Here is a 14,223-nt window from a genome sequence, read left to right on the forward strand (position 1 = left end):
GTAGATGATGGATTTGAATTGTAGTATTGTGGTAAAGAGATGTGTAACTCGTCAGATGTTCATATAACTCAGACAAGCTGATATGTGTAAATGTGAGGGTAGGGACAGACATTCTGAGTAAGATGAAGGTAACATCACTGCACAGAAGGGCTTGCCAGAGACTGGTATCACATAGACTCTTCTTCCTCGACTATTTTATGAAGAGGTTATATCCCTAAACCTGGCATTCGTTCTGAGGCCTCTTGAAAACATTTTATAATTAATGAAAAGTTGGCCAAGAGAACTGACTACGTAATTGACCAAAAAGCCATTATGAATCACTTCTTACTCACAGATTTCAGTATTCAGACACAGTGAAAACACTCACAAAAATTAGGCATTTATGCATTCAAGAAAGCTAATGGCATAGTGGGGTGCATTAGGAGAAGCACTTCCAGCAGATCTAGAGAAGTTATTATGCCCCTCTACTTGGCACTGCTGAGGCCACATCTGGAGTATTGCATCCAGTTCTGGGCCCCCCAGTATAGAAAGGACAGGGATGTATTGGACAAGGTCCAGCAGAGGGCAACAAAAATGATTGAGGGGCTGGAGCACATGACTTATGATGAGAGGCTGAGAGATTTGGGCTTATTTAGTTTGCAGAAGAGAAGACTGAGGGTTAATTGGATACCAGTCTTCAACTTCCTGAAAGGGGGCTCTAAAGAAAACGGAGAGAGGCTGTTCTCAATTGTTACAGGTGGCAGAACAAGGACCAGTGTTCTGAAGTTACCGAAGGAGAGGGTTAGGTTGGTGTAACCAACCAGGCTCGGGTTGCCCAGAGACGAGGCTGCACCCAGAAGACGAGTGCTATATTTGGTTTATTGAAAGCGCGTGACACCCGTGACGGAAGCCCCGAAGACACTGCAGTCAGCAGTGGGGGAAAAACCCGACGTGTCAGAGCTTTGCTCGGGGAGAGGCTCTGTAACAAGCCTCCTAACTCTCGCTGATAAAGCTGAACTCATTAACATAAGATTGCCTAAAATTGCCTATGCATTCCTTATTACTATTTTTTGTGGCCTACTGCCAGCGTAGTCTTGAAGTCTTGGCACGCAAGCCTTGATTGCAGTTGTTGCCATGGCAGGGTTAGTTGTTTTGCAGCTTTTCACCTTGCACAGACTGGTTTGTTTAGATTCTCCTGAGGATTCACAGAGGGGTCAGACTGCACTCTCGACCATTACAAAGTTTTCTCGCACCCTACACTCCTCCCCGTGACCCCTTTGTGAATTCCGAGGCTAGTAGGAATCAAGTGAGGTGGTTGATGCTCTTCCGGTAACACAGCGTGCGCCTGTGCAACAGACTCGACAACAGCATATGAGAGCAGTGAAAGCAAAGTTACACAAAAGGGTATAGTTTTGCAAGAGAGCAGGAGTAGCACTGACACCTATGAAACAGGTGTCCATGAGCTGTCCCACGGCCATGCTGTGGGGCAGACAAAAGGCAGACGCGTTGATGGCAGTTTGTGCCAACGTTACCCATACGTTGGAGTTGTTACTGTTACGAGGGCCTCACTCTGAGGCTATTGCTACAGTCCAGAGCTACCCGTGACCCACCCCATTAAGGGGATTTGGGTTCGTACTGTAACAGGGGCGACGTCCGTGACCCACTCAGTGTTCTGCAAAGCCCACACTACAGCTAGGATTTGCTTTTTCAGGGGGGTGTACCCGCTTTTGGCTCTGCGGAGGGTTCGTGACCAGAAGCTGATGGGTTCTTTTCTCTGGGTTCCTACCTGCTGCCACAGACCCCAGGACACCACGTCGCCGACGGTTGTTACCTCCAGTTTAAACGGTTGGCCCTGCAGCGGTGCAGTGAGTTGGGCGTGTGCCACCACCACCTCTTTGCAGAGATCAAAGCTTCATTGGTGCTTCTCTGTCCAGTTCCACTGGGTGGCTTTGCGCACAAGCTCCTGTAACAGACAAATAAGAAAAGCAAGGTGCGGAATAAAAGCACACCAGAAACCGAGAAGGCCCAGAAAAGTGTGCAACTGCTGTTTAGACAAGGGTGTGGGGAACGCCTGGATGGTATGCTGCACTTTTGGCGGAATGCTTTTGTTTGTACCCATCCACAGTACACTCAAGTAGACCACAGTGGTGGCTGGCCCCTGCACTTTCTTGGAGTTAATAGCCCACCCCAGTTCCTGCAAACTTGTTACAATGGTGTCTAGGGCAGCTTGAACAGTTGGTTCATCTGGTCCCAAGATCATAGTGTCATCAATGTAGTAGTAGCAGGCCATCTGGTCAGGGAGGTCCAGACGCTCTCGATTGGCCTGCACTAGCTGATGGCAGATCATCGGGGAGTGCTTAAAGCCCTGTGGTAACATGGTAAACGTGTACTGCTTTGTTAGCCACGTGAAGGCAAACTGCTCTTGACTCTTGGGATGAATGTCAATAGAGGCGAATAATCTCTGCCTGTAGCAATGCAGCAATAGTGTCACTGATCTTGTGCTCTCCACCAGGAATACGGTACTGCTTGACTGACACCAGGGTCTGGGGGACCGGCAGGCACACAGGGTCCCATTTGGGATGTCCCCACAGTAGGGGCTCCACAGTTCTGATTGCCCGAATGTATCGGGGTGCCCAAAGGCAAACAGCCCAGACTGCGTATCCACACACCGGCCACGCAAGACATCCATGCCAATGATGTATTCACCTAAAGGTGCAGCCAGTACAGTTGCCCAAAAGGGAGGGGCTTTCCCCAGCGTTACGGTGACCTTCACCGAATAAGCGGTGGTCTCCGCTCCTCTGAGGCCCTGCACAACCACCACATGACCCGCAGTCTGGGTAGAATGCAGAATGGTCACCTCGGCTCCAGTGTCTAACAGAGCTAACACATGCTGCTCCCCTCCCCGGGGCCACTTGATGGTTAACGGGATGAATGGGTGCCAGTCCCCTGCTACCTGTTGCATCGCCACAGCCCGTACCACAGGGGACCCGCCTCCCCATTACTTCCTAGGGGGAAGGGTCCAGTTGACCGGGGCACTGGGCTCGGTCCTCCCCCCAGCTCCTGTACCTTTCTGTGGTGCATGAGTCTCGCCCGCCCTCTTGGAGGCACCCACATCCTCACTCTGCTGGGTAGGTGGCAGTTGTAACCAACGCTTGTACAAGTCTGGTGTTGGCAAACCATTGATCTCCTCATGAGGGACTCCTGCCTTCAGCAAGTTCATTCACATGGTTCTCCGGGTCACCCGAGTGTGCCCTTTCTCCTGTTCAGGGGCTCCCGCCTGACCACCTTTTCCTTTTGTGGCGCAAACCACTTTAGCACCTATGACAGCCTTTAACTGCATCAACGTTTCAGCCAAGTCACCTACATTCCTGCCCACTGCCATGACCACGGCCATAAGGGAGGCCTTCAGCTCGAGAGGGGCAAGGCGTAACAGAGTGGCCTTGATGGATTTATGGACCCCTATATCGTCCGGTCCCATGTCGATGAAAGCCACAGCCTACGCCATGCCCAGCTGCCGCAGCGCACTCACCCCTTCTGGGATCATAGGCCACGGCCTCACCAGTGCTTCCAGTTCCCCCGGGGAGGGGTAGACCTGGTCCACCACCACAGTCAACCAGCAGTACAGGGACGGAGCTTTCATGGCATTTCCCTGTACATTAGTAAGACCTTGCATAGTCTGCAGCGCCTGTCTGACCTGTGAATCCTGGGACAACACGCCCATCTGGTGGAGTTCCGCAAGCAGCGGCAACACAGTGTTGCCAGAGTTGTCCCATACACGCACTAGCCAGGCCAACAGGCCTTCCCCTGGCTCCTGCTTAAAACTCTTCACCATCTCCTGCAACTCACTTGTCTTAAACGTCCGCCAGACCTCATTGCAGCGACCTCCTTCTGCCCTCAACTCCTGAATGGGGCACGCCTGTCTCAGGTCGGTTTGCACAGCCTCCCTGTTCACCTCCTCCTCCTCCTCAGACAAGGAAGAGCTCCAAATGTTCCCAACCCAGGTCTCAGGGTCCCAAGTGGCTAGCGCAAGGACCACACGCACTTGGGCCATTGACACCAGTTCTTTCCCTAGTTTCATGTGCTGTTGATTCGCAGCTCTCACTTCCAACACCTCACAATGATGGGTTAACTCTTGCGTCCTTTTGGACTGGGAGGTAATCACCTCCTGCGCTATTGCCCGCGCATCTGCCAAATCGCGACATCCCTGCTCCTTCCCCACCAGCGCCTTCTGCAGGTGCAGAAGCTTATCACGCAGGGCCCGGAGGGCAGTTAGGAAAAGCCATGCTACCTCTCCCACAGCCCTTTTTTCCGTCCCTGGCTGGCGGCTCAGCTGCAGCTGATGCAACGCCCCTTCTACCTGTACCAGCATCACGCCTGCCGCCTCCTGCAACTCCGGCCAGTCTGCTGGGGCTGCCCAACAGGCCACCATTTGCGCTATCGGCCCCCATCGCTCTGTCGAGGGCCATCCTGGTATGCGCTGCAGGGACAGCGCTGGCTTCCCTGCCTCCCCCGCTTTCGATCAAAAAGGCATCGTACCTGGAGAACCCTGCTTGCTGCACCAATTGTAGCCAATCAGGCTCGGGTTCCCCAGAAAGGAGGCTGCACCCGGAAGGCGAGTGCTATATTTGGTTTATTGAAAGCGCGACACCCGTGACGAGAGCCCCGGAGACGCCGCAGTCACCAGTGGGGGGAAAACCCGACGTGTCGGAGCTTCGCTCGGGAGAGGCTCCGTAACAGGCCTCCTAACACTAGCTGATAAAGCTGAACTCATTAATATAAGATTGCCTAAAATTGCCTATGCATTCCTTATCACTATTTCTTGTGGCCTACTGTCAGCGTAGCCTTGAAGTCTTGGCACACAAGCCTAGTTTGCAGTTGTTGCCATGGCAGGGTTAGTTGTTTTGCAGCTTTTCACCTTGCACAGCCTGGTTCGTTTGGAATTCTCCTGAGGATTCACAGAAGGGTCGGACTGCACTCTTGACCGTTACAAAGTCTTCTCGCACCCTACAGTTGGATATTAAGACAAACTATTCTACCAGGAGGGTGGTGAAGCACTGGAATGTGTTACCAAGACAGGTGGTAGAATCTCCATCCCTAGAGGTTGTTAAGTCCCGGCTTGACAAAGTCCTGACTGGGATGATTTACTTGGGGCTGATCCTGCTTGAAGCAGGGAGCTGGACTAGATGACCTCCTGAGGTCCCTCCCAGCCCTAGAATTCTATGATTTGGCATTAATTAATTAACATTTTTAATTTCGGTTCTCTCATTTTGCTCCAAAGTCAGATGCTGGAAACAGTAAGTGCTGTTTGAAATGTGAGATGCTTTTTGGGAGAAAAGGCCCAAAATTCTGTGAGCTGCATGATGTTTCGATTACCCTTGACACAAAAACAGTATGCTCCCAAAACACCCTGTGAAATAAATAGCCTTCTTTGGCTAATCAGTCCTTATAAGTAGGCTCAAAGAATGGGTATATCAGCTAACTAAAACTGAAAGTGCTATTGAAAAATGGGGCTGGCAGCTCTATTTTCCTCTGTTGACTACACGGTTCAGTGACGATAATTGCAGGGTTTCATCCTAGCTGATAGCTATAGGGGATGAAATATGGTACAGAAGGCACTGTTGGAGCACTCAGTAAGCCTGCAGCTGCCCCTTCAATAAGTTGGAAACTTGCTCATACAAAGTTGGAGAGACTTGGAGATCAGTGAGGTCCAGAAATCAGGGAACAGAGGGACACGCTTGGATGGAGAGGGGGTGGGCTTCTGGGGACATAGGATTAAGGAGAGGGAGGGACTTGGCTAGACTTGACCATTACAACATTTTCTGACAAGACATTCACCAGGTTAATTTTCCTGTGATTATCTCTTTTTTGCTTATTTTGAACTTGCTGCTTTGCAATCATGTGCTTTAAAAATTGCCCTTTCCATTTAAGTTCTCAACAAATGAGCCAGGACTGCACAGACCTCTGCCATATTACCTCTCTCTCTTTTTTTTTTTTTTTTTTTACATTCAGTCTTAGTTTTCTTTATCTTTTGTACAAAGTTGCTCCTGATCCCAAATAATTGTGGCTGTTGCACTTTAAGTGAGTGTTTCCTGAGAACTCTGCACATTAATTTCAGGATGCCACTTCAGACACAGCTTTTAACTCAATGGGGCTGGGAATGGTACCTTTGGTACCCGATTCCATTGGAGGTGTTATCTCGCTGAGTGTTTGACTGGTCAAGCTTCAGCTTGGGTCCACTCTCCCCATCGTTGAATTTTTCTCACCTTGCTGGTTGCCAGGAGCTCAGTTCCCTCTCCATCAGCAGGTCAGGTCTTGGGGGAAGTATCAAACCCTGCCCCCTTCAGTATGTCACCATTGGCGGGCATCCAGGACACATCAAAAGCTAACCCTGGGGCTGACCTTGGGTATGACCCCAAGTTGCTCTGTGGTCGCTTAGAACAGAGGCTACTGCTTCCCTACTAGGTGTTCTCTCTGTACAGGATGCTTTCCTGACCCACAGACCACTGCATTATGTTCAAACCACAAACCATGAGTTCAACAGCAGTGATAAGACAAATATGGAACAAGTGGGAAAGGTTCAGAGAAAGGAGGAACACCGCTCTGTGGGCAGGGGCTCATTGTAAAGAGGGATATGAGGAAAGCTCAGTCTCTTCTTCACATGTTGCAGGCCTCCTGTCCAGGTCATGGAAAACTCTGTGGCGATACCACCAATAAGGTACCTGCTGTGGCAACGCTCACATGCCCGCAGGCTGTAAATGGCAGGACCTGTCTCATCAGCATCTGCCCTCCCATCAGATTCACATCCCCTTCTGATTCCACCCTTCAAGGCCCTCTTCTCTGGTCTGTCTCTCTTTTTTGGTGGGTTGTGGGGGAAGGGCTCAGCCCCACATATTTTCCCCAGCTGCTCATTACGTTCAGCTGCCAAATTACTACTGGTATGACCAGCCCCTGATGCCCCTCTGCTGCAGCTCATCCACGCTTCTCTTCCAGTTTTCCCTCGGCAGTGCATCCCTGCCTCTAGCCCCGCTCTGCCTTCTGGGCTTCTTCTCTGATCCCTGCAGTTCTGAGTTCTCTGGGTCTGCTTCCAGCTCTGCTTCAAACTTCTACTGCATTAAAAGCCCCAAGTTATTTGAAACTAACCCAAAGGTAGATTCAACTTTAGAAAATACTTTGGCTTTTTTATTCACACACTGGTCTTATATCAAGTAGCAAATGAAAGCCTTTGTTAGATACCGAGTGCAAACGTGGTTGAAAACAAAGAGGGACAAGACCCGGGACGAATTTATCCTCATGAGCAACAAAGTGAAAAGAAAATCAAATTCACATTCATTGCCTCAATATTGGTACTTGTATCCCAAAGAAAACATGGTGAATCACAGCATTAAAACTGCCCAGAAGCAGCCCAGAATTCATGTAGTAAATAACATTATTGTAGCATTAATTTCTAAAGAAATTCAGTCACAACAATCTCTGTATTTTATGGTTAATTTGTTTGTGGTTGTTAGTCACTAAAAGGCAGAATTTCATTCTTGCTGTCTTCACCAGCATTCGTGTGCTTCTGCTCTTTTTCATACATTACTGTATTGGCCAGTGAAATAATTTCTTTCCATGACACAAACTGTTCAAAAATTGCATTTCAGTTATTAACTGTCATGAAGACTGTTTTCTAAAAGCTCTTATTGCACCTTTCTGTGCCACTTTATGTTTTCCAAGTTCGTCTGAGAAAACCATCTGGCACCTGCTGTGTTGAAGAGAGGTAGTGACAGCTATGAAGGGGCGGTCACTAACGTCTTTGTCCTCAAGGGCGTTGAAACTTCAGTCACAAAATGCTCAATTTGTTTGTATTAAGTATGAGCCCAGTAAACCATTTGCAAGACTCTTCTCTGCTAATCCAGCTGTTCCAGTCCTCACAAAACAAGGCAACAAAGAGGTATCAGACATTATAAGTTGTGATGAGCTGAGTACAGTACAAGGACTTAGTACTTACTCACCAGGCCACATCTTTTAAAGAAGTTCAGCGCTAGTTTATTTCTTTGTCTGACCAAGAACCCTGTTCACGCAGGGTCTACTGAAAAGCCAGCCTGTGCTCCAAAGCTTCAGTACCTTCTGGTGGACAGGAAGTCATGGAAAGATTGAGTGACAGTGTGTGGAGATCTGGGCTGACAGGTGACACTGAAACAGGTCAGCTGATGGTCAGAGAGAGGAAACTCAGCAATGGAGAGAGCTGATCTTGGTGGCAGAATGATAAAGCTGAGCCGTACCGGGACAGAGCAGCCTTGATTAACAAGGATGTATCCTTTCTCCCTCATCATACAGACTTAATGTAACAGGACGCAGGCAATCATGTTCTACAAGCGTATTTGCCCACCTTGTCACGAAGCTCTTTTGTTTTGACCCCGTAAATGATAGGGTTGAGCATGGGGGGGACAAGTACATAGAGGTTAGCTAAGAAAATGTGAACCTGGGGAGCAATGCCCTGTCCAAACCGATGTGTCATGTAGGAGAAGAGGCAGGGAGTATAAGATGTCAGCATCACACAGATGTGGGTGGTGCAGGTGTTGAGGGCTTTCTGGTGGGTTTTCCTGGAGGAGATTCTGAGGACGGCTGTGATAATCAGGCCGTAAGAGAGAGCTATGAGCGTCAGGTCGAACCCTGTGACTACAAATGCTACAATCATGCCGTATGTCCGGTTGATTGTGATGTCCCCACATGAAATCTTTGCCACAGCCATGTGCTCACAGTACGTGTGGGGGATAATGTAGTTCTCACAGAAGGGCAGCCTGGTCAGGAGAAGAGGCATGGGCAGAATGAGGAGAACAGCTCTTATCAAGCCCACAACTCCTATCTCAGCTATTCGTGCATTGGTGAGGATGGTGCTGTATCTCAGAGGGTTACAGATGGCAACATAGCGATCAAAGGCCATTGTCACAAGGACAGCTGACTGCATAACAGAAACAGTGTGGAGGAAGAACACCTGTGTGAGGCAGCCACACACAGTAATGTCTTGCCAATGGAACCAAAATATACACAGTGCCTTAGGCACAACAGAGGTAGACATGCCAATGTCTGTGATTGCCAGCATGCAGATCAGCAGGTACATGGGCTTGTGCAGGGTCTGCTCTTTGCCTACAACGAGCAGAAGAGTGAAATTTCCTATGAGGCCGATGATATAGAACATGCAGAAAGGGATGGAAATCCAGATGTGGGCAGATTCCAGACCAGGGATGCCCATTAGAATAAATGTTGATGGGTCAGAGTGGGTGACGTTAAAAACTGGCATAAGGTGGTTGATGTGTCGATCAGGCTCAGAGGTGCTCAAGGTGCCTGTGAAGGGAGAGAAGCACAGTGAGGGTCTGCACACTGTATATCAGAGTCCTTTAAATATAGTATCATTATTGGCAAGTATCATTTATGATTGTTCATGATACCCCAACTATTTATCCTCTGCAATCTCCATCGATACTCACACATGGCAGGAATAACCAGCTGAGCTGATGACAAATGTAGCTGTTTGTGCTTTTCAGCACAAGCAACAACTGTAACTTATGTCTCAGAAAACATTCATCTTATATGGATGTGTCTCATGGAAAGCATCTTCCCTATTGCACTTCATCACAGCAATATGATTTGAAAAAATATGGGCTGCAGTGTTAAATGATCAAGGATTCTTTCCACTGGTGAAATATCTGAAGTTACACACCAACAACAGCAAATGTTTGAGAGGTTGACACACCCAGGCTGCACTACTGTGCCTTGCAGGGCAAAAAGACCTGAGACCCCCAAATCTCATTCGGGGGGAGGAAAGCTCCCAGTGCTGGCCTTGGACCAGCAGTCACAAAGAAGCAATTTAATTTCAGTGGTGTGCTCCATCTGTCTGTGTACATGTTGCTCTGTACAACCACAACCCTCTTCTGCCCAATGCTTCAAGTAGACCCACGCCATCCCATCCCCCTCAGTGCTGCCAGCCTTCCTTTGTACATCCTGTTCTCGCCCTGCACCCCCCACTACTGGCCATCTCCCACATAGGTCTCCTACCTTGAAAACTCCCAGGCCTGCCACACAATGACACCCCTCACACGGGGCCGAAACAAGGTGACAGACCCCAGGGCAACAGCTCACAGAAATATCTCCTCAGACTAGGTTCAACTCAGTGGTGGCCTAGAATGGAGAAAAGGGGAAGGTCATCCTGAACTGCCTTTCTGGAGCAAAGAGAACCCCAGCTGCAGCTCGGCCTGTGTGGGGAAGGAGAGAGGGACAGCTCCTGTGGGAGGGGGAGAGGAGCTGAAATACAAAATGGCAAACATCACTAACTGTTCCTGAAAATGTCATAAAGCCTTCAGCTACTGCAGCCAGGTAAAAGCCCAGACCTTCCTGAAACTGCTTTTCCATGCAGGCAATTGCTGGGAAGTATGATTGTATTCATATTAGCTTTTGGTGCTTTCTCTTCTCCAAACCCAGAGACGCAGGGGCACAATATGAAAAGACCCCTCTCCCACTAGTGTTATCCTAATAGTTTTGAAGCTTTAAGGCTATGATTTTACTTTATTTTCAATTGCCTCTTACATAATCTAGAGAACCAGAGATGGAGAGACACAGAAAGCAGACTCTGCTGAAGAAGTGGGTCTGCTCCACAAAAGCTCATCACAAATAAATCATTTTGTTAGTCTTCAAGGTGCTTAATGACTGCTGCTTTGTTCCGTCAAAAAAGGGTTATCCTAACTCTTTTAAATCTGCGCATGTGTGAGTTTCAGGTAACTCTCCTGTCAGACCGTCTTTGGTCCATATGAGCTCACTCACCCTTCGAGGCCATGGGAGAGCTCCATTTGAAGACATTGGAGGTCCATGGTCAGTGTTAATCACTCATATGGATTTAGAATGAATACCTAGTCATGTCTGGAGTTTACACATTGATCACAGTGGGATCAAGATTTCACTTTTAGCATTTAACTTTCAACTCTGATCTACAAAACCAAGGCTGTAGGGCCTTCTATGGGGACTGCTATTCTACTGGAGCATTGAAAGAGTCCAAAGGAAATCCCCAGTCTATTTGGTTTTCTGAGACCAACAATGAAAGATGGGGATTTCAAAATATATGACCCAGTAAAGAGAGAACATGAGGGCAGAATCTGGCCAGGGTGTGGCCCATTATTTTTGCAAGCCTTCCAGTAGCACACATATTTATCTAAATTATTTCCCATGCATTCACAGTTCCCGTTTCACCAGGTCAACCCCTGGGTATTTCAGGCAATACTCAAGAGTTCAAGTTGCCATGCTGGTGAATTTCTGCCCGGGCATTTTTGGCTTGATCCCTGATATACTTCCTGAGCCCTCAGCTCTAAATGTATTGCAGAAACCAGGAACTCACCGAAATCCCACTCAGCAGAGAGAGGCAATCTCTTTGCTGCATCAGGAAGGCAGAACCCTGCGAATGAACAAATGAATCTCACATATGTGAAACTGTGTGTTGGACAGGGATATTTATTATTCCTCTGAATGGTCCCTCTGGAGTCCTCGTTGGCAGATCTCCAAGACAATTCCCTCAGCAATCTCAGCAGTGGGAAGAGCAGAAAATGGGCCCTGGAGAACTTCATTTTCTCCTGCTTAGGGGAGGCTCAGATGTTGATTTGCTGAAACCTGGAGTTCAGATTCTCAGTGCAAACAGAAGCTGGCATTTGACGCTGTATTGCTTTCATTTTTTTTTTCTGGTGTGCAATGTACTGCTACGGCAATACCTCTGGGAATGATGCCAGGAGATACAGGACTGTCATGATCATGAGGGTGAGCCATCAGCCTGGGAGTAAAAGGGTTAACCTCCTTAGCCAGGTGGGGTTGGCCAACAGGAATGTAGGTAAGAATTGAATTTTTTGGCTCCTCCCTTTTTTCTGTCCTCTGGTCTTGCTTCTTCTTTCCAGCCATGAGGGAGAGAGACACAGAATATCTGCCTCCAAGAGCAGGCCCTCCAATATTCTGTAAGTAGGGTAAAGTTTAGATAAATCCATTAGGCTTTATTGTTTTATGGTTTGGGAAGTGGGATCTGATGTCTGTGCGCTTTTTAGAAATGTTCTTTTACTCTCCTTGTAACTAAGTTCTAGGCCCATGGTGGAGACTTCCCATGTGTTTCACTTCGTGACTCTTCCATCTAGTCATGAGGCTTGCAGCATAAATATTGTTGTAATAATAAAATTTCTCTCTTTTTCTTTTTATTAACCTGGTATTGGTTAATGTTTGTGTCCTGGTTTTTACTTTGGGGGCTGAGATTTCCCAAGTAGTCTCTCCCTGGTTTCCTTATTATTACTTGGGTGGTGGCAGCAAATTTTATCCCCCAAATCTAATGTTTTTAGGATTTTGTGGGGGGAAGTTTAGACCAAAACCTGGCAGATAAGGTTTTGGAGGTACCTTTGCTGCCCCCCTTCTGCATTTATCTTGTTAGAGTGCAGACGGAGCCATGATGAGGACCAAAAACCATTTTCAAATGACTGCCAGAGTGCACTGCTCTGTGCACCACTAATGCAGTTGTATTGTCCTGCACACTGGCCCCTGAAGAGTCTCTGCCATCAGTCAGGCCAAATAACTTGATGCTGAATTGACACAAGCCCAAGAGCAGGGACAAGGTTTTCTTCTCCCAGGATTCTGGCAGAAAAGATGCACAGGCTCTGCTAGTCTCCACACACTGTGTGATTCCTTCACCTCTCCCAGGGACAGAATAAACTGGTGTTCATAGAATCAGAGGGTTGGAAGGGATCTCAGGAGGTCATCGAGTCCAGCCCCCTGGTTGAAGCAGAATCAACCCAGATTAAATCATCCCAGCCAGGACATCCCAGAGATTCCGCCACTTCCCTTGGTAACGCATTCCAGTGCTTCACCGTCCTCCTGGTGGATTAATGTTTTTCATAATACCCAACCTATACCTTCCCCTCTAACTTCAGACCATTGCTGCTTGTTCTACCATCTGTCACCACTGAGAACAGCCTGTCTCCATCCTCTTTAGAGGCCCCTTTCAGAAAGTTGAAGGCTGCTATCTAATTACCCCTCACTCTTCTCTTCTGCAAGTTAAATAAGCCAAATCCCTCAACCTTTCCTCCTAGGGCACATGCTACACACTCCAATGCATCCATATCCTTTCTATCCCACATTTTACAAGGGATCTGCCATGGAGTTCATCTGATGTGTTGCACTGGGGCCACTTCAGTAGGGTGGCCCTTTAAGTGGGCGTGCACCTTTGGAGAGAACAGCACTGAAGGAATCGAACAACTACTGTTTTTTGGATTTTTTGTTTGGGCTGCAGTCACTGCCCCATGTTTGTGTCATAGGTGCCAGGAGGCACCACTGAGATGACAGAGGGTATTGGTGAGGGGGGGTTGTCACCCTGGGGTGCACTTTGGGAGCCATGGGAACTGCACAGCCCCTCTAACCACCTCACTGTGCAAGTGTTTCAACCTCTCCACACTGTTATCACCCAAAACAACAGCGGATGGAGCCAAGCACCGAAACAGACCTACCTTGGGGCTTACCTAAGCAACCAAGCAGAAATCCCAGGCACCAGGTGCTAGAGGCTTTCCTGTCACCCTATTTCTTGCTTCTTGGCACCCAAACAAGACCACCAAAAGTGTAGGCGACGCAATATTTTTTGGGATTGGTTTCCAGAAACAACAGCTCTGACCCTTGTGATACCATCCCAGGCTTGTCCCTCTGGATCCCTGCACTACCTGGCAGTTTAAGTTAGCCTCAGTCTACCTCTTGTACTTGCAGGGGCTTGGATCACAACATCACTAGGCCATTCTCAGCATTGACTAGTCCAAATATGCAGTATTTTCAGGGAGCAGGCCTGCACCTTGCCTCCTGCCCCTCTTGGGCTTGCCTGATTAGTCTGGGGAGAACTCAGTCCCCTCCCACATGATTTGGGTTCCAGCCCAGGGTCCCTAGGAAGCCATGATACAAGGGGCTTCCCTCCATAGGCCCTCCTAGAGCCACAGTCTACCTCCCTGAGTTGCTTCCACCAGTCTCCCTCCCCATAACACAACCCCAGTGCCTTCTTCCAACTACTACAGGTCTCCTCCCCTCTGCACCTTCTCTCCACAGTCCTGGTCCATCCTCTATCTCCTTCCCCCTTTTTCCTGGGGGAAGCCTTTTTCAAGGGCTCCACAGACCTTGATTGGTTCCAGCTGCTTAACTAGCCCCAAGTGTTGACCCACCCTGGTGCTGCAGGCTGCCTTGGGACCCCCCCTTGGGACCCCCCCCCACGGT

General features: G+C 48.6%; 1 protein-coding gene across 1 annotated transcript; it reads right to left on the reverse strand.

Moving 5' to 3' along the window:
- Positions 1-8,320: 8,320 nt before the first annotated feature.
- Positions 8,321-9,295, reverse strand: LOC142002630 (olfactory receptor 52N4-like). The gene has a single exon (XM_074978877.1). The coding sequence runs from the start codon at positions 9,257-9,259 to the stop codon at positions 8,321-8,323; it is 939 nt and encodes a 312-aa protein (XP_074834978.1). The 5' UTR covers positions 9,260-9,295.
- Positions 9,296-14,223: the final 4,928 nt, after the last annotated feature.

This window comes from Carettochelys insculpta, chromosome 1 (assembly GCF_033958435.1).
Source record: "Carettochelys insculpta isolate YL-2023 chromosome 1, ASM3395843v1, whole genome shotgun sequence".
NCBI lineage: Eukaryota > Metazoa > Chordata > Testudines > Carettochelyidae > Carettochelys > Carettochelys insculpta.